This window comes from Frieseomelitta varia, unplaced genomic scaffold (genome assembly GCF_011392965.1).
Source record: "Frieseomelitta varia isolate USP_RPSP 00005682 unplaced genomic scaffold, Fvar_1.2 scaffold_255, whole genome shotgun sequence".
NCBI lineage: Eukaryota > Metazoa > Arthropoda > Insecta > Hymenoptera > Apidae > Frieseomelitta > Frieseomelitta varia.
Window position 1 is genome coordinate 507,466 of NW_025109985.1, and position 20,399 is coordinate 527,864.

Here is a 20,399-nt window from a genome sequence, read left to right on the forward strand (position 1 = left end):
TACACACATTTCTTACCATGTTTGTAAGGCCAAGTTCTTTGCGGTTTGTATCATATAGTTTTAAGTTGAATATACTACAAATTTTTAAATGATTGCGTAATAGTCACCTAATTTCTTTTGCAATATATATATATATATATATATATATATATATATATATATATATAAATGGAAATTTTAAGCAAAATGTTATTTATAAACTCCAAAAGAAATTTCCGAATTCTTTTCAGGACTTGAGAACCTGTTATGTACTGCATTCCGGTTTTTGTAGTAATTTCAAAAAAAAGTTATAAAAAAACAAATTTATGGAAATATCGATTCTAATTGATTTTATATTAATTATTCTTTTAAAGAGTTTCAAAAAACCATGTTCTTTTTATGATAATTTTGCTCCGACTCAAATAAATCAATTATTGTATGAAATAGAACCAAAATATATATGTAAAATTTACTTTTTTTAGCTTTTTCAACTGATTTAAAAAAAGTATTTACGTTGACAAACATTCTCGAAGTTATAAATAACTATTATAAATATTAATTTGTCATTTTCAGTTTTATAAAAAGATTTAGGAGATTAGAAATGAATTTGAAATCATAATCAGAAAACAAATATGATGTTAATTTTTCATAATCGTCTCGGCCCCTGATATTTTTAAGGTAATAACTTAAAAAAGAATAAAAAATAAAAATATCAAAGAACATTATAGTTGTATAGTACATTACTGTATACAACTACTGTTCTTTTCTAAAAAAAATAGATGAGAAGTATTACCTGGACGCAAAGTCATTAAGATTAGTTTAATTGCAGAAAAAATATATAGTGTTGTACAAACTGGTAGTTAAGTTACATGCCGAACTTGAAGTTTTCAGTTTTCTTTTATTCTTTCTATTCATAGTATTTGTGATTGTGAAATACTTTAATTAATAGCTGACATGCACATATTCTGTAATTCACGACTTTTGTAAATTGAAGCAATTACAACTTTAGCGTTAACGATGTTAATATAAATAAAGATCGAATAAGTTTACGTTAACAGTTATTTTCCTAGTTGCCCATGCCTCAGATATTTTGTCACACAGTATGTTCTTTTTTTTCTTTCCTTTTTTCGTTGAAACGATTTCCCTTTCGACGACATTTCTCGTTTAAATTAGACAGAAAAATGAAATAAACTCAACGAATAAATTCATTTTCCGTTCTAAAATGTATGTATTTTCCTTCTTTCGTTTCATCTTCGTAAATTTTCGATCTTATTTCAAGGATGATTAACAAATCTTTTAAATATGGTATGACATTGTACAAAGCAAGCGGCAGATATACTTTTCGTATATATCCTATAGTGTTTTACATTTATTAATAATTTTACATGTCATATCACGGCGTATTGAATTATACTTTATATACAAACGTGTTTCCGGCTGTGCAAATTCATTGCGCGAAAACGAGAAACACCAAAACTTTACATTTTACTACCACCACTTGTGTGTATGTGTGTGTATGTGTGTAGCACATGTCAAAATTCAAGGAAGTCAGGCTATTCTACCGACAGAGAGGGAAAAAAAAAACAGATAATTCCAAGGAGAGAAAACTCCCATCGATGCTTTAGGATGACTTTATGTCAACGAACCACACAGTCTTTCCACCATTCTCATTGTGAGCTTTTTTACTTCTTGTCGTTACTCTCTCAGCAACTCATCCCAACTTATAATTTCTTTTTATTCCGGTTTAGTTTCGTTTCTTTCTTTTTTCTTTTTTTCTTTTTTAGTTTCTCGTAAGGAGACAAATAAAGTTTGTCGATAATCACGAATACTAAATTCGTCTCGAGTATTTTTTCCCCTACGTAGATAGTTTTTTCGTTCGATTATTCTTCGATTCCCAGGGCACGTTTTGCGATATCGCACTACGACGTATCGTAGAACGTGATGATGCATCACTCCTAGATGCAAACACTACTGTTCGTTCTACGAAGTTACGCTGGTCTGTTGGATAGTTAATGTCGACCTGTAAGAAGTATGGTTTAATGCTGAAATTTCAGGGGGAATGGATCGGAGATCGGGTCGTTTCTTGATCATGCAACAAATTTGTACAGTTTCTGACCAATTGGCGTCAAAAATTGGCGACCGAAATGAACTGAAATTAAATAGAAAAACAAAATATACGAAATCGATGGCAGAATAAGAAAAGAGGAATAATGCAAAGAATCAAGAATTCTCGCGTTTTCTAAATTAGAAAAAAAAAAAAAAAAAAAAAAAAAAAAAAAAAAAAAGAAAAAGAAAAAAAAAAAAGAGTAGAAGAATAATAAACGCAAACTCTAACACTATATTGTTAAACCGTTAATCATAAAACAGCAAATCGCGAAACAATTGAGAAAGCAAAATTGAAGGAGCTTTTTCGGCAAGTCTGTCTCCAATGTAAAATGAAAAGATTCGTCTTTCCGTGATTCATAAATGATCATTTGTAAAAACGTAATCTAATCAAAAATGAAATTTTTGCATCAGAGAGGGAAAAGTACGTTTATCGAAAGTGGTCGATCAAAAAACTATTTTCTCGGGCTACGACGACGACGACCGTCCCTGTTATTTCTCTCAGCGCGTCTCATTTCTTCTAGTCTGCGTGCGTGTTCTGCCATATGCTGCCTTCTCATTTCTTCTTTTACGACTATCTGTAATTGAAACGTACTAGATAGAAGAAATTTACTCCTTAAAGACTATGACAAATTCTTCGCTTTGTATATTTTTGCATGTTATGATATAATTTAATATTCAATTATTCGGATAATGAAAATAATAATTTCATTTAGATTGTACTTTGTCTGTAATATACCTGTTCATTCGTGAGTGGTAACCAATATATGCATGGTGTTGCCTTTGTCTTTCTAAAAAGATCATCTAAGAGCTTCGCTGGCGGTGGTTCATCCTCTTTTTTTTTAAATTTACGAGCTGGAGCTGGAAGGTGTGCTTCCACTGCTGGACTCCGGCTCCTCTGCCGCCTTTTTTTATCATGCTCTTTCTTTTCACGTTCTTTTTCCTTTATATGCTGTTGACCATCTTCTTTACCAAGATCCCATTCCCGAACTACCATTACCTATCATTTCCAAAACTCTTGTTTAATTATTGCATTACCAAAGTCTTTTATTTGATAATCCATTTGATCTGTCCATTCGTATTGTAACGAGTCTTAATTTTTCTCTAAAGTAACGTATCGCACATGGTTTTGCGAATTCTCAATTAGATTGTACTTTACAATTATAAGCTTTACAATTATAAATTGGTACTCTTAAATCATTGAAATATCTCAGAACTTCGTCCAATATATGTATTTCTATTTCACTGTAGCAATTGGAGATTAAATAATTTACTTCTTAATTTTATTTAAAGAAGTGTCGAGGAGAATGGAATTTAACGACAAAAAATTTTTACAGATTTAGCAACTAATCTAACAATCCTAACGAATTTTTAAAATTGACATTTCAGCATAAAATTCAGATAAACGATCCTATTGTTAAATTCAAAATATTTGCTTATATCTTTTATAGAGAGCTATCAGAAAAGATATTTTTTCTTACTGTATAAATATCCGTACTTTATAATGTTTTTTATACTTTTTCTTAAAACTTGCATATGAATTGTAAAACATATAATTGATATACCTTTGCACTTGTTCTCTCTTCGCGATTCCAATCCTGCTGCCACGAATCAGACGGTATAAGAGGTTCCGTTTTTCTTGGAATGGACTGGTCTTTCGACAATTCACGTGCCAATTCCATATCGTCTTTGGTTGCATATTCAACGTGAAGCCTTTTCGGGTTTGAAATCGGCCAAGATATACCATGTAAAGCTTGTCTCGTTTCAAATGCTTGATCTTCATTGGCATACTAAAACAATTCAATTAATGCTATTACCGTTTTATCTATCTAACAAATTTAAAGGTTACCAATATTTTACAAAGATTGCGAAGAATGTTTAATTACAATAATATACAAATTAACATTTATTAGTATTAAATTTTTCGCAGCTTAAAATTATACTACGACTATTATTTATAGAAAATTAGTTTAATATACCTCTACAAAACATTTGGACTTGATTCTATCCATCCAAAATCCATTTTCGACGATTGTGCCAGTACGCGACAGAAGTTCTTTAATTTGATTCAAAGTAAAAGGACGAACCAAGTTTTTAATCAAAAGGATATTTGTGGGCTTTGTAGCAGGTGGACTCGGAGATTTTACATGTGGCATTTCTTTAACAATCGATATTTTACGCCTTGCTGCTACAAACCACAAGAAAAGTTTATATAAATATATGAAACATATTTCATATTCGTCGTTCATATTCGTGATATTCTGTTTCAGAGGAAAAGGGCAGAAGATATTCCATTTCCAAAATAGTTCAGTATACACTCAACTTATAATATACTATCTGCAAACATACCCTTAATAAACATAACTCTTTATTACAGAACACTTGTCTCTAAGAAAAATAAATTTCCATCTCATTACTGTAATCTAATGAAATATTTTAATAAACAGATATCTATATCTATGTGAAGTAAATTTTTATATTTAATAAATAAATTTAATAAATAATAAATAAATAATAAATTCAATTATTTAATAAATAAAGTTGTCAAATAATCTGAATCTGTAGTTGTGTTCCAAATGTTTCTTGGAATATCTATTTTAAATATTACATGTTCAACTGATGCAGTTTTACTAAACCACTTTTATGGTTTATAATATAAATCAGAATGATAATCACATTTGTAAAAATTAACCCACATAAAATAGAAAAGTATTCACATACCTATGTGATTATCTATTTTTGCGTCTCCCTTCTTTGTTGCACCATTTTTTTGCATGATATTCTCATCACCTGATTTATTATCATTTACTCCTTCAGTAGAATTGTGCCACTTTTCACTAACTCGAAAACGATCTCTATCTTCATCGTCGTCTTTCGAAAGACGAACTTCGTTTATCGACAATGGCCTTGCTCCGGGCACCAATGCCTATCAGAAGTATATATGCAAATTTGAGAAAATTTAGAAAATCACAAGTCCAATGTAGGTATAGTAACATGAAATTACAAAAATGTTTATACATTTGCATGCAATTATATTTTTAATTTCACGAAAATGATAAAAGTGCATGAAAGTTTGCGAAATATTAAACATTAAGAAGGAAAATATTACTTTTAGTGAATCCGTAGAAATTGAAAACGAAGGTGCAGTATCAGTAGACAATGCAGTGCCCCATCGACGTTTTCTAGGAGCACATTTTGAATCTTGTTCGGTGCTATCGTGATTTTCCTGTAAAACAAAATTTTAAAATTAATTTACATTGTACGTGCATATAAATATGATATTTAATAATCTTACAATATTATAAGTAACCTGATAAATTATTGTTTACATAATCGAGCTAAATTATAATTATTTGATAAATAGCCAATTTTATTTAGTTAGAAAAAAAATATAACAACGAACCTTGTTTGGAGCACCTGTTTCATTGTTTGCGTTTGCATCATTATCTTCTTTTTTAACATCATTCTTTTCTGTTAATATTCTTGAGGAACTGAAACAAAATTTACAGAGTTACAATAAAGTTACAATAAAGCTACTTACACGAATTCCGAATAATAGTTAATTTATGCTTACAATGATCTTTTCAAATTTACTTTTACAGGTTTGTAAGTCACCAATTGAGTCGTTGTCGTTACAGGATATTCCGACTTATCAGTTAGACTATCTAACTTTTGTTTATTTGGTTCGCAATGTTCTACATCCATTTCCATGTTATTCAATAAAAAATTATTTCTTGCTTTCGGTGACTCAGAATGATCTTTCTGTTTGTGGGAATCCTCGACATTTACTTTCTCTTCTTGCATGTAAACATCAATTTCAAGTTCTCTCTTAATAGAAGGTTCATCCTCAGAATCTGCTGTATCAGAGTTAGATGAATCTCGATATTTCGTTCGATGTTTTCTGCGACTGGCACTTTGTATCCTGCCACTGGCTCTATTGCTCTTAGCGTGAATCTCGTCATTCGATTCAGACGATGAATTTAGCTCACGAGCTTTTCCCTTTTCGTCTTCATCCTCGCTGCTCGAATCTTTCTGAGTATTTTCAACACACTCGGAACTAACTTCTTTATTGAATATTTCCACTGTCTTTTCGTTAGTGTCTTCCACGAATTTTTCTTCCTTTGGTATAATTTGGTTTGTCTCCTCGGACGAGCGATTACCATTCGAACTAGGAGCCAACATGGTTGTATCACTCGACTTAATGGGTTCACTATCAGCGTTTTCGTTGGAGAAATTTGCCTCATTTGATTCACCTTGCTGATCTATGTTTGGTTTATCGTCAGACAAGTTGGCTGAAGTGGTTTCAGGCAGGATCTCCTTGCTATCACTTACCTCTTCATTGGAGTCCTGACCTGGGTATGAAGAGGAGGGATCGTTCGGCTGTTCAGCGCTACTGGGTATTCTCGTACAAGAAACCAGTTGCTTGTCTGCCGAGTCAACCTCCTCTGCAACTCCCTCACCACTTTCCTGCCACTTGTTCGATTTTTTCCTATTTAAAGAAGTATCAGATAATCTTTCCGACATGTTATGCTGTCTAGATAATTTTAATTTCTGTATCTCGCCAGGCGACGCGTCGGCTCTTGACACTTTCCAAACTGATCCAGTATTATTGTCTTCTTCATCTTCTTGCACCTTGGTCTTAACATCCGCTTCGCTAGATAAGACCTTTTCGTTTTGTTCTTCCAGTTGTTCCACTTCCCTTCTCTGAACGTGAGCTGACTTTTTTTCCGTGACTTTATTGCTCACACTTTTTGGTATTTCCTCAACGTTCTCTTGCTCCGGAGATGTTGATGTTACTTGCTTTACGCATCTTCGAGTTGATTTTCGCGTTACTCGTTCAACCTCCTTCTCCGGACTTGCTGCTTTTCCTTTGTTTCTTTCGCTCTTGCGTCTCATATCTAAAAGTAAAATAGATATATCAGAACCTCTAGTTCAGCACTGTGTACGTTGTTAAATTTAAATGTAGAAATATAAATTTACATATTATAAACAAATATCTCTTAAACGATAAAAAATTACTTTCCAAAACTTGTCTGTTAAATATTTACTTAAAGTTTTATGTTTGCATAACGCTTCAATGATAATATACTTCTTAATTTACAACCTTAAAAATAAGTTGAAGCATTTCAAGCATTTATATCGATGTTACGTTTGTGTACTTTAACGTGACAAAATATTACATAATCAAATGTAGCGAATTTTTTATATTCATGATACACTTTGACTCTACAAAGTTGATTCTAAAATAGTTTAACATGTTAATACTTTTGACATTGTACGTGTACATCAATGTACTGAATGGAAATATTTGCTTCAAATTAACATCTCTATATTTTATTAATAGGTTAAAATTAATTATATCTATTAATATTCAATGTTTGTTCTACCAACTGTTAATCTTCTTTTCAAGCATATCTTTATCTAATAATTATATATATATATATTCCAATATATGTATATATAATATAGAGATATTATTATATTATATTTATGTAAATAAAAACAGTATAACGAAAATCTCAAACAACAAAACATAAAATAACAATCTATTCCTACCCAGATTGTAAAAAATAAAAATCATAACATTCAGTGTTATCCTTACTTCATAATTCCTTACTCTCCAACTTAACCAAAATTATAAATGTTTATAAACAGGCAACTCTAAAAACATCTAAAAATATCTGAAATAGCGAGATGTTGAAACAACGTAATTCAATCGCATAGTAGCAAATCATGTTTGCAGCTTAACGATTGTTCAAAGCATTTCATTAATGTTTGGACATGCCATAGGAAGCACATAATTGACAAATACTCAAAACTATGCAGTCAGGAGAAACTAATGTACACAATAAGTGATCACTAGCACTGTGCATTACGCAAACGAAAAGAACTGCTTTGAACAATTATTTTTGAAAGATATTTACAGAAAATCATCGGAGAAGCATCCAAATCTAATTTGTGGTTACCCCAAAAAACGCGCGGGTGTTTCGCGATCTGAAAATTTAGGAGGATCACTTACTCGGTAAATATGTTTCGTCCACTGGCTAGAGGTTTGTTAAATATGTATAGCTTTCTGGAAATTTTATTGACACATATAAATATCGTGCTGCAATCGAAACAACGTTTCCAATGACGCTTCTAACAATCGGTCGTACCACCGTACTCCATTGAACACGAACGTTTTACATCGTATCAGATAGACCTACGAGATCGGAACATAAGCACACTCGATACACCTATACGTTTAAAAGTTTCGTCGCCACGTAAGTGACTAGACTGTCGTTCGTAAATCCGCTTTTTCCAGTGCAGACAATCGTTTCACGTCACGTGAAAATGGGATTTTAATACACTGCAACGCTGCGCAATAAACTTGTGTTTAGTTTCGTATCTATTTAATTGCCTAGCGTTGCACTGATAAACGAGTTCGCGTGAATTACATACATACGTGTTCAGATTATTTGAAAAGTGTGTTATTTCCTTTCTTCTTTTTCTTTTTTGTTTTTGAAAGTAAAAAAATTTCTCGTCTCATCATCTCGTTCAGCAGCTCAGAATACTATGTACAGTACAGTGATGGTAATCACTACAATTGTAACTAAATAATTGCTTACGTTACTCGAAACTTTTTCGAATCTTATTACGTATTTACTAGTTGTACGACGTTTATCGCATTTCTCCGTTTGTAATAGTCTTTCAACGAATAGATCAAAAACAATTTGTGTAATTCAATAATGAAAATGGGCAAACCATCAATATCAAGATGTTTATAATACCCAATGCTTTAATACCCAATTTATAAGTACTAAATAAATAATTTCACTGTTGATTAGTAATAATGCTTTATCTTTTACGTTGATTTAACATGATATTTTTTAATAATTCTCACGGAGAAGTCATTTAAAAGAAAATTAAAAACTAAAAAGTATTCAAAGAGGACGAGTATCTGTAAAATTTATTTACGAAAATATTCGATCGTTGTGTGGTAGGAGAACTTTTACGTGTACAAAAGTGTTTTATAAAACATTTTGAAATTTCATTAACACTCTAGATTCTTGCGATTACATTGGTAAAATTTGAAATCGTACGATTATATTGGTTAACAAAATTTGAAATCAATTCGAAAATGTGTCGTATAGAAATTGCAAATACATATTGTTGTTTTAACATAGCACGAACTACGAAATAGTACACTCGAATACTTCGTGATTTCTATATATATTTTTAGATTAATTTCAAACTTGAGTGTAATTCAGTTTCGATATATAGTAGTTGCATGAATAAAATTTTAAAATATTTTATCTAACACGAATATACACACATATATTCATGACATATTTCTACAAGCGTTCGAACGCCTTCGTGAACAGCCTTGTACAAGCATACATATATAAAAGAGTACAATAAAAAAATTATGCAACTCAATGTACTTGATGTATCAATATTTAATACATACTTATTTCGATAAATTTCCTAAATACATACACAGTAAAATTTTTGAAACATTTCTACAAGGTGTCTCAATTTAACTTTTCCGTACAACTTAACTTTGTCTTTCAAATTATTTGTCGTATTATAATTTATTGTTTATAATTATAATATAATTAATTTCCTCGAAAATTGTCGTAGTAATTCGTAGTGTCGTGAATAGCAAGTTTTTTGTCTTGTAAAACTCTACATAAACGAAACGATTATAAATATTTCTTCAGAATATTTCAGTGTCCCGAAACGAAGAAAATTCTATTCGAAAGCTAGTTCTTTTTTCTTTCAAATTAAATAATTAATCGTATGTAACAATTAAAATGAGACCTCAAGTACATATTCTGCAATTGCATAAATACATGCATCTAGCACTAGTTAGTATATATTTTTGTATATACTTATCAATGGCAGGCAGTCGATCGCGCTAGATTGATTAGCTAGTTTATTTTATAATTTTTAATGTTGCACGAAAGAAAGTGAACGTACAAATATACGTACAAGTGGAACTGCATTTTTCTCTTCTTTTCATTGAATATGTATGATATCGAGATACTAAAACCACCTTGAGAAAAAACCTCTTAGGAATGCAAATAAGATCAATTACGTTAATTGATAATTATTAATTCGTGATAATTACACATGTATATTGGCAAAGACACCACTCATATCTCATTAAAAGCTGCATAATTTTAAGTTTAATATACTTGTACTTTATTGTCTGCGAAATATATACGACGAGAAGTTTATAAATGTTTGACGCGCTAAATTCGACTCGAGATAAAATATCCTTATGCATAATAAATGAAATGTTGACGAACAGATTCGTGAAACCAGATGCGCAAGACAGAATCGTGTTTTGTCATTTGAAATTAGATGTAAAATTTCAGAGACAATTCATTTACGATAGAATATATTTTAATGCAATGAATACACGATGGTTCGTTTCGACATTTGACAGAAAAAAAAAAAAAAAATACATACATAAATAATGTATAGATATAACTATATATATTAAATAAATAAATATATCTTCTGTCTCGAAAATTCTGACTATGAAATTATTCATACAAACATAAGAAATATTCAATTCAAACATAAAATGTTTTGTTTTTTTTTTCTCCTTCGTGTGTAATCAGTTCAACACGCTTGAAATAATGGGATAAAATACATCCCATTTGGCATGTGTAATTATGTATCTTAAAAATAATAAGCAATAACAGATAATCGTAATATTACACTAGAGTTGTCTCTACGCATTTCATTCTATTTCTCATCATTATATCTTAATACTTAACAATTTGCATCCATTTTCTTATTCGCATACTCTCACGTGGCCTATAGTCGATAACATAAAGAAAAATGAATTCTAATGTTAAGCTAATTTCGAAAACTATAACAATAACAATCATTAAAATTCATAATAACAAGCGCGACTATTTTCTATACTTCAAAATATTTTTGCCGAGAGTAAATAAAATAACGAACAAAAGGACACTAAGTATCCCAAAGAACTTAAATGTACGATTGCACATAAATATCATGTGTTATGCGTGATTTACATAATAGATAAAAACATAACTCGCGCATAACAAAAAGCTTGAACGCCTCTTAAAAAATAGGAATAGGCCACGTGTCAATTATTCTCGTAAACAAAAAAGAGGGAAAGGCATAATATACATGAGCTCCCATATAAATATTACATTACTTCTTAATATTAATATAAACATGGTTCACTGTACACATAAGCTGTTCTATAAACTACAGATCAATAATTAGATGGTAGATTCGAACGCAGAATACATTTAATATTTAGAAATTACCACTTTTTTTTTTTAAATTTCAGCTGCAATAAAAATGGCCTCAGTGAGTTTGATGATAAATGCAGAAATTTTCACATATAATTTATGTTTCTGCTAAATTTATTTCATATTATCATTAATGTCGTAATGCCTTTTTTATATCATTACAATTGTAGTATTTATTTGATAACGATTTGACTTTGTGGAATCTTCCATTAAATTATTTCACAGTTTATAAAACGCCATCTATAACGCCGTGCCGGAGTCGTGCCAAATGTAAATACAGATAGCTTCAAAATATAAAATGTGATGGTATAATTTAACATTTAATATTAAATTTGCACGTGTATGCATTGTACTGGCAGTGAGGAGCATAGCTCCTTTCAATGCTATGGCATAATGGAGTTCTTATCAGTGAGTTTTTGATACTTTCTTTCCTATCAGCTCCACTCTCACAGCGGAAACACAGTAATTACTTACTGTAATTCCAGTAAGATCGGTTTCATCAAAACCAAATTTTTTGGTCGATGCTACCCGTTGACAATTAAATATACATATATAATATTCATTTTTATTCCTTTTTCTCGTAAGATCGTTGAATCTTGAATTTGATTCAACGCTTTTGTACTTGAAATTAGTCCGTTTTTACAATCATATTTGCGGATATTGAAAATTTAATGAAACGGATAATTATTATCAAGACCTTTCATATAAAAAAAAAAAAAAAAAAAAGATATTTTATACAATTACATATTTACCGAAACGTAAAAAAAAGAAAAAAAAAAAACGATAAATTGCAAGATGTCAAAGATAACAAGTTACAAAATTAAATATTGTTGCTAATTTAACAGTGACAGTAAACTAGCGCCATCTTTGTTTAGAACTGGAATCATTTATGAAAGTAAAATTAAACTTATACAGTGCCTTCGATGTACAATTTTCTATTTGTTTTCAATGCAACCATTATGAAAGATCGCTTATTATAAATATTTTGTTTAAACAAATAATACGAGTCCAATCACGACGAAAATTGAGCAATAAAATACTTCAACATCATCTTTATCGCATCATATTAATACATATATTGGAAATACGTTCGTGTAAAAAAAGAAAATTTTTCTTTAGACTGATTCAGTCTCTTGTTGGTTTTGGCAAGAAATTAGAATCTTTAATCTCTGCATAGATATATACATATATATATAATGCAGTTATAGGAAACCTTATAATACGTAAAATATATATAACATTTTAATATAACTTTCGAGGAAAACACGAATAAATTACTTGAGAGAGGAGAGAGAGAGAAAGAGAGAGAGAGAGAGAGAGAGAGAGAGAGAGAGAGAGAGAGAGAGAAGAAACCAATGGCGTAGGCTTCGAAAATAACTGACGCATCGAATTGTTGTCCATTTCAAATTTTTTAAATCCAAAACGAAATCTTAAATCATCGCTTATCAATATGAATGTATTATTTATATCCTTCACATTAATTTATTTTTGTACTCTTTTCTCTAAAAGAGAAGTATAATTTAAAAATCCCCGCGATCATGATCGTTCCAAGCCTTCTATAATGATGATGCTAGTTGTGCCACAGTGACCTGTTCGATCTTCATTACTTTTTAGTTATTTCGTTACAATTCAATTACACATATTATATATGTATATATATATGATGTATACGCACACGCACACACATATCTATAATATACATATAACGTGAAATACCAAAAATCGAGTACGCCAGCTACATGTGTGCTTACCATATGTATGTATACGAATATTGAAGGAAGTAGAATAAACATGTTTTTCTTCTAATGCAAAATTAACAATGCTTTTAGAAATAAAATGAAATTGTTTAACTTTAAAAATTATGCAGTTTCTTAATTTCTTAATTGGTGTTTCTTAATTCGTTTTTAACATTAGATCAACATTCGACAGAAATGTTCCAAATAACGAGCTTGTAATGAAACAAGCCAACATCTTCTTTGTACTTTTTGGCAGTAATATATAAGTAATGGATGTTCAGCTGGCGAACTCTAAATATATTACATATTACGTTTACCCTGAGGCACATATAAATAGTTCTCGAAACCAGTCGAATTTGCGAATTAACGAGGCCACTCTATCATACTCTTATTAAACTGCAAAAAGCTTTCAGAATTATCTTGTCAAATAGTAAAATTATTGGACGTTGTTCTATTGGTTCATTTAAGGCTTGCAGCATGATTATTTTCGATTCCCTTCAAACTTTCACAGTTCAAAATATAAGTTATTGTCTGTTTTATAATTAAGTAAATGTTTTTCGTTATTCACAAAAATTAAATACAATTCTATTAATTATAGTTATTCCTATCGATTTCTTATTTGTTATACATCATTCTTAGAAATATTTGAATATTTGAAGGAAACACTAAAATATTCAGAAACTGTTCAGTGTAGAAACAAAATTAATTCAGATCGTATAACATCGCAGTGAAATTCCATGGTAACAATTCTGTCATTCTTGTAGCATTCATTTTTTAATCAGCTGGCGATGGGCGTTCAATTTTCATTTTCTCCTTAAACGTCTATCTTTATTGAATGCTATGTAAGATTAAAAAATCCTAAAAATATTTGAATTTGTCGTAACAGTATCGACATAATTCATAGCTGTATTAAAATTATTTCTATTGTAGTGGACACGTTCCTCTGGCCTTGGTCCCACTGCCAGGGCCAATAAACGTATAAACGTTTTAACGTGAGGGACGCATCATCCCTGGGCAGTACCGTTAGGCTCGTGAAACAATTGCGAGAATTACTTTATGGAAATGACCTTTGCCAGTAGCACATTTTAGCCGAAAACGACTTACCTTTCCAATTACGTGATCGGAAAGGACACAAAGAGAATTGACCTTCTTTAACGCCCGCGAGGGGGTTAGAGTCGTACACAACTACATTGCCAAAAATCAAGATGGAGCAAAGATAGTTAGTCTGAACCGGTCAGGAATTGATGCTTTTCGTAACTTTTAATACTAGTTATATGAATTTTTCCAGCCCATCGCTACTCTGAACACCTATCTAATCCTGACTTCCGTATGGTTCTCATTGCCGATCGCAGATGTAACAGGAATCCCAAATACAAAATTTCACTTTCGGAAATTTTTTGTCGTTCGGAAGATAGATTAGGTCTTACAATTTTAAAAATCTTTGTCTTTCGTAAAATTGTTAAACATATCTTCCGAGTAGATAAATTCTCAAAGTTGAAATTTCATATCTGGGATTCTCTCAGAATGGCTCCTCACAACATTCTTCAAATTTCATCTCGATCGGCGACGCGAGCCATTCAAAAGAATATCCCTGTTATCTTTACATTTCCCCACAAAATTCAGATTATGTCTATGAAATTATCACTGGTTCATCGTTAACTTTTTCCACAATATTTGCACTATGATGCTTTTGCAAACTGAATAACAGTGTTCTGTCTTTGAGAGGCAATGAGGCCATTTCTCTCACTTTCCATCGATTCCAAGATCATTTTACACCGTTTTCTTGGAGGAAGGATTAACGTTTCTCGTACTGGAATTGCCAAATCAAGAGGATCTGGTGAAGGTACAGGACTTACAGGATTACTACTTGGAGGAGTTAGAATCGGTTCTCTTTCAATCCTGATTCCATATTCCCTCTGTCTTTCTTCTTCGACTGCTTCTAGCGCAGCCTCCACTCTTCTACGGGCATCATTTCCTGGTAAATTGAGAAGGGACGAACAGTCACTGACAAACTCATTAGTTTGAATTCCAAAGTCAGTATACGTTGAAGAAACTTCAGGATACCGAAACAAATGAGGCTGTTCAATAGAAATTGCGGATGTTGTTTGAAAAGCTTTGTCTTCACTAGGCATCAAGAGTGGTTGCGAATACTGCTCTCTGGAATACATGTAGTAAGGAAAATCTCGCGGAGTGTCGTCGTAAATAGCAGCATCGTCACTTGGTTCTTCAGTCTTGTGGTTCTCCTTATCACTGGCAGTGCCTACACTGTTTGTCTGCGAGATCTCAATCTCTGGCTCAATTGGTGAGTCCCTAGGAGAGCCAGCGACCGATGAGTCTGAATGAGTTTTAATATGTAACTCCATTGTCTTTTTTGAACCAAATGTCTCGTGACATAATGTACACTTGTAAACTTTTTCACCATAGTGGGCAACCTGGAACATTTATCGTGATTTATTGTGTGAGTTTATAACTTCATAATGAAGCAATACAATTGAAAAGTTAGGAAACATAATTTATATTTTATAACACACAGTACCGATACGAACTAAAATTGAATTAATGCGTTTTAGACTTGCGTTCAGACGCTTATATTTAATATTATAAGAATTTACTAAGATATTTTTTTATATACATATAATTTATATAGCTTTATAATTTATAAACAGTTTATATTTGTATATTGAATGTATATTAAACTAAATTTGCTTTATATATAAAAAGTGCATTATTTCATATAAATTATTAATTATATTATAAATTAAACAATTGAATTAAAGCGCTAAACATAATATAACATGAATAATAAATAAATAAATTATAAAACCATTATGTATGCAAAATTTTATTTAATAGGCATAATATATTTTGAGGAAACTTTAAAGAAAATAAACGAACCTGATGCAATTTGAGAACATGATTGTAACCGAAAGATTTGCCGCAGATGTCGCAAGTATAAGGTTTTTCCCCGGTATGCGTACGCGTATGCACCTTCAGTTGCTTGGAACAAGTGAATCCCTTGCCGCAGGCCTTGCAAACATACGGTTTTTCCCCAGTATGTGTGCGCATATGTATTACCAACTGTCCACTTTGGATGAACGTTTTCGAGCAGACTGTACACTTGTGCGGCCGTTCTCCGGTGTGTATTCGCATATGCCGATGCAGCTTCCCACTATGTTCGAATGCACGTTCGCACACGTCACACTTGTAAGGCCGTTCTTTCGTATGTATACGACGATGTACACTTAAATTCTCTTTTACAGAAAACGATTTACTACAATATTCGCACTGATATGGTTTTTCACCCGTGTGCGTACGATAATGTCTAGTCAGTCGCGCAGGTACCGCAAAAGTTTTCCCGCAAATATTGCATCGGTAAGGATCTTCGCCTTCTTTACCGTGCGAACGCAAATGAGTCTGATACAAGCTCTTCTGATCAAAAACTTTCTGACACAGCAAGCACTGATACGTCTTTTCCTCGACGTTTGCCGATAGAGTCTCGCTACTGCATGCCGGTGTGAATACGCTCAAATCCGGACTGCATACGAGACTTTTTACCGGATTTAGTGGCTCCATGGTTGATACCTCCTGGTTACTCGCTGACATCGTACTCAAATTTGTCATCTGCTTTATTTGATGGTAACCCACCATTCTCCGCCGCAGACGTATTAATCTAAAGAAGAAATGATCATTAGAGTTTTTTGAAACGATCAAATTTACCAGAGAATTTGAGACCGCTACGAATAGTTTACAATTTTGAGAAACTGTCTTAAAATTAGGATATAACGTTTGCTAATCAATAAATGAAGTTTATTAAAAATGTTATCGTAGATTTATGACAAATAAATTAATACAGTCCTGGTGAATTTTTGTAAATATTCATTTTACTTTTCGTATTTCGATGAGTTTAGAATTAAGACGATGAAATTGCGAAGATGTCACTTTAAAAGTAACGTTCCAAAATTAATGTTTGAAGGTAATATTTCACGGTACATATATTCTTTGCGAATTGTAAAATAAAGACGATTAAAAGTCGGTCCTGTATAAAAAATACATTAAAAAGCTTCGAACAAGTTAAAATAAAATTCAATTGATTGATTAACATAAATAATATAACATAACATAAATAACTTTTATAATACAAAAATATATTTGAATTAATTATAATCATCAAATCTATTTAAAAGGAAAATAAAATGAAATATATGTATCATCAAATCGATCAATCTGCAGGACAACAACAATAATAAAACATTTATTTTTAGACGACTGATTTTGTGAGGTAAATCGACATGAGATAAATAGGAAGAAAATAGTAGGGACGTCGTCCTCTACGTGTGAACACAACTGCGTGCAAGTGTGTAAATGCTCTGATTTGAAACGCGCTGCTCCGAAACATTAGGGTAACACGGCTTTACTCCCCACCAATCGCCCCTTTTCAAATCCAAAAAAAAAAAAAAAAAAAACCGCCCACATATCGTGCAACGCCCCTTGTATGCACGCACGCGCACCCATCACATACGTACATACGTATATACGTACGTAAGTATACGCATTTTACAACTTCGGCCCGTCCCTGGGTTTTACCGGGCCTATGACGAACTCGTTTGCTTTTTTTTTTCATTTCTTTCTGCTTGGAAAAAACAATAAAAAGGACTGATATGATAATTTAATCATCTACGGAAGATCCTTTTCTACCAATTTATTTAATATACGTTTATGTAATTAATTTTTGAAAATACGTTGTTTCGATGTAAAGAGCATCTTACATATTTAAAAAAAAAAAAAAAAAACACGAAGGATTCTGTACCTATGATTTTGTACTAATAAATAACTTATGAAATTAACTTTTGATCTTTCTGTAGTTACGGTTTTTATAGTTATGGGTCAATACAGAATTATTATCTAAATTATGTGTAATAGCTAAAAAAAAAAAAAAAATTATAGCTACCGTTTAAACTCTTACATATTACGTTAATAAAATTAGACTATCTACATCGATATTTGCTGTCCTTTTTAGAATAAAAAATTTATTTACTTGTTAATTAAGCATTCTTCGATTACAATAATAATTCCATCTGAATTAAAATCCTAAGATCCTAAGAAGACTTTTTCAATCAATGCCATCGAAAATTTGGTCTTAATGCATATTAATTATAAATGTAATAGTTTATACTCGAAATATCTTTCTTGAAATCTAAATCTCTAATTTAATATAAAATTTATTATCAAAATAATTCAACATTGTTCGCACGTTCATACGTGTGAGATTGTCGGTTCAGAATAGGTTAAGGCTGGGTTAAACCTGCACGCGCGGCTCTCAGTGAGGCAGTCATCGCGGTCGGCGGTGGTGCAATACCGCGCTGTGTCGCGGTAGAAACCGCCTACCGCTGCCTCCACGTGTACCCGTCGCATTTTTTTATAGCGATCACCGACCTCGTGCAACTCGGCGCGTAGTAAGGACGTTGAGTTACATCATGGACTGTAGTCACGCATCGTCTTTCCTAAGCAAATCTATCGCGAATTCTCTTTCTTTTTTCACATAGACATCCCTTCTCCCACTAACTGAGTCTCTTGTCCCTTTTCTCACAATTTTCCGATACTTTCAAGATACGGAAAGTGCGACTGATCACGAGAAATGACGCTAGTAGCGCGACCGAAGTTCGCGGCCAAGGAGAAAACTATCGATTTCAGTGTAGCGATATCTCGCATTTTCTTCCTCTTTCTTTGTAATTTTTATTTTTTTATTTTTTTTTTTTAAGATTTTAAAAACCTATTTAACTTTGCAAGAAATTTTCGAAACTTTAATCTGTTGTTGAAAAAAAAAAAATCGAAATAGGTTAGAGAATTTAATTTCACTTTCTGAAAAATTGGCACTGATTTGTCAATTTTTTCAAAATTTCAGTATATGCTGAAATTAATTCAACTGATTGAAATGGAAAATCAAACTACGTTTAGCTACCATTTTTTGAGTCTTTGAAAATCAACAACACCAAAAATTTCTATCATAAATTTGTCGTTTCTCGTATGATATATGATGCAGAAACATTAAAATCTCCCACCTGTGAGGTTCTCGTTAAACCCTTCCACAGCCAAGGAATCCTAGGTTCCAGCTCATTATCCTTTGGAGAACAACGAATGAACAAAATAACGCAGAAGATCAGAACAGAAACACGAATTACGAGTTCTTTCTTTAATTTTTTTTTTTAATACATATCGCGTTCGTTTGTCACTTCTCACCAACTGAATGCCAACGAAAAACTCAAACTCGAAAACGAAACCAAAGGACCCTCAGGACACGGCCAATCGTACTGTGTAATGTTTACCGCCTGGCCATACCGAACGGCGACGGAAATCATCGATCATGACCGAAGTGCTTCGCTCGACCCTGCCCCTCTACTTTGGTTGCCCCCACCGTTGCGACGACGGCGGCGACCTACAATTTAGGGCGAGTAAGTGCTTTTCGCAGCACGTGGAGGCAGTCGTCGTGGTTTCGACCGACCCCGCGGTACGAGTACGATAGACACTATCAACGGACAAGGATGTAGATATTCGGTCTATAGGGACGGTCTAACGCGTCCGCATTCAATACACTCATACATTCAATACACCACCAATGCATTACAATAAGCTTTGTTAATTACTCGTTACTACTACTAGAATAATCAAAGTATATATTTTCTTCCAGTTTTTGCTTTCTTTATACGTCAAATTCAATTCGGTTCATCGATAAATAAATTGCGATATTAAAATACAGCATCGTATTTCAATTTTTATTATCTGTGCATATGTATTCTTAAATATATAAAGAAATTTTAATGAAAAGTTTAAATAACTGTTAAATAGCTTAATTTCATCAGTTCATATACAGGGTGTTTCGTAACTTGTGGGACCCACTTCCGGAGCTGATTGTACGGCTAAAAAGTAATGGAAAAAAGTTATATAAATATATCCTATCTGTCTTCGTTTATGAGATATAATGAATTTTACAAACAGAGCAAACTTTCTGTCCGGCCTCTTTTTCCGCAATAGTTCGTAAGCAAGAATTCGCACTGTTTACAAATAATACTTACTTGATATCTTTCGTTTTTTGTACTTGGTTCCTGCAAATGTGTGAACGTGAAGAGTTTTGTATCTACCATACTTTTCACTGATGAAGCTAGTTTTACCAGGGATGGTATATTCAATTTTCATAATAATCATAATTGGGATGAAGAAAACCCACATGTTATTGTGCATTCAAGACATCAACACCAGTTTAGTTTAAACGTATGGGCAGGAATAATTGATAAATTTTTAATTT

At 32.1% G+C, this 20,399-nt stretch overlaps 2 protein-coding genes across 8 annotated transcripts; both read right to left on the reverse strand.

Moving 5' to 3' along the window:
• Window positions 1–784: 784 nt before the first annotated feature.
• Window positions 785–8,474, reverse strand: LOC122528728 (apoptotic chromatin condensation inducer in the nucleus). 5 transcript variants are annotated; one of them, XM_043654149.1, is made up of 10 exons: window positions 8,102–8,472; window positions 5,657–6,980; window positions 5,486–5,573; window positions 5,192–5,308; window positions 4,804–5,008; window positions 4,062–4,270; window positions 3,648–3,872; window positions 2,822–3,082; window positions 2,511–2,660; window positions 785–1,999 (listed from the first exon to the last, which is right to left on the reverse strand). In XM_043654149.1, exons 2-9 carry the CDS (start codon window positions 6,976–6,978, stop codon window positions 2,538–2,540), a joined length of 2,550 nt encoding a protein of 849 aa, XP_043510084.1. In that variant the 5' UTR covers window positions 6,979–6,980; window positions 8,102–8,472; the 3' UTR covers window positions 785–1,999; window positions 2,511–2,537. The 5 variants fall into 5 exon arrangements, with proteins under 5 accessions (XP_043510084.1, XP_043510085.1, XP_043510083.1 ...); XM_043654150.1 differs by having other exon boundaries at window positions 785–2,660; window positions 4,062–4,267; window positions 8,102–8,474; XM_043654148.1 differs by having other exon boundaries at window positions 785–2,660; window positions 8,098–8,473.
• Window positions 8,475–14,322: 5,848 nt separating this feature from the next.
• LOC122528662 (Krueppel homolog 1-like) lies at window positions 14,323–19,452 on the reverse strand. 3 transcript variants are annotated; one of them, XM_043654021.1, is made up of 3 exons: window positions 19,159–19,452; window positions 15,995–16,769; window positions 14,323–15,531 (listed from the first exon to the last, which is right to left on the reverse strand). In XM_043654021.1, the coding sequence occupies exons 2-3, from the start codon at window positions 16,745–16,747 to the stop codon at window positions 14,779–14,781; spliced, it is 1,506 nt and encodes a 501-aa protein (XP_043509956.1). In that variant the 5' UTR covers window positions 16,748–16,769; window positions 19,159–19,452; the 3' UTR covers window positions 14,323–14,778. The 3 variants fall into 3 exon arrangements, with proteins under 3 accessions (XP_043509956.1, XP_043509958.1, XP_043509957.1); XM_043654023.1 differs by lacking the exon at window positions 19,159–19,452 and adding an exon at window positions 19,059–19,149; XM_043654022.1 differs by lacking the exon at window positions 19,159–19,452 and adding an exon at window positions 18,533–18,836.
• Between the last annotated feature and the right edge of the window lie 947 nt (window positions 19,453–20,399).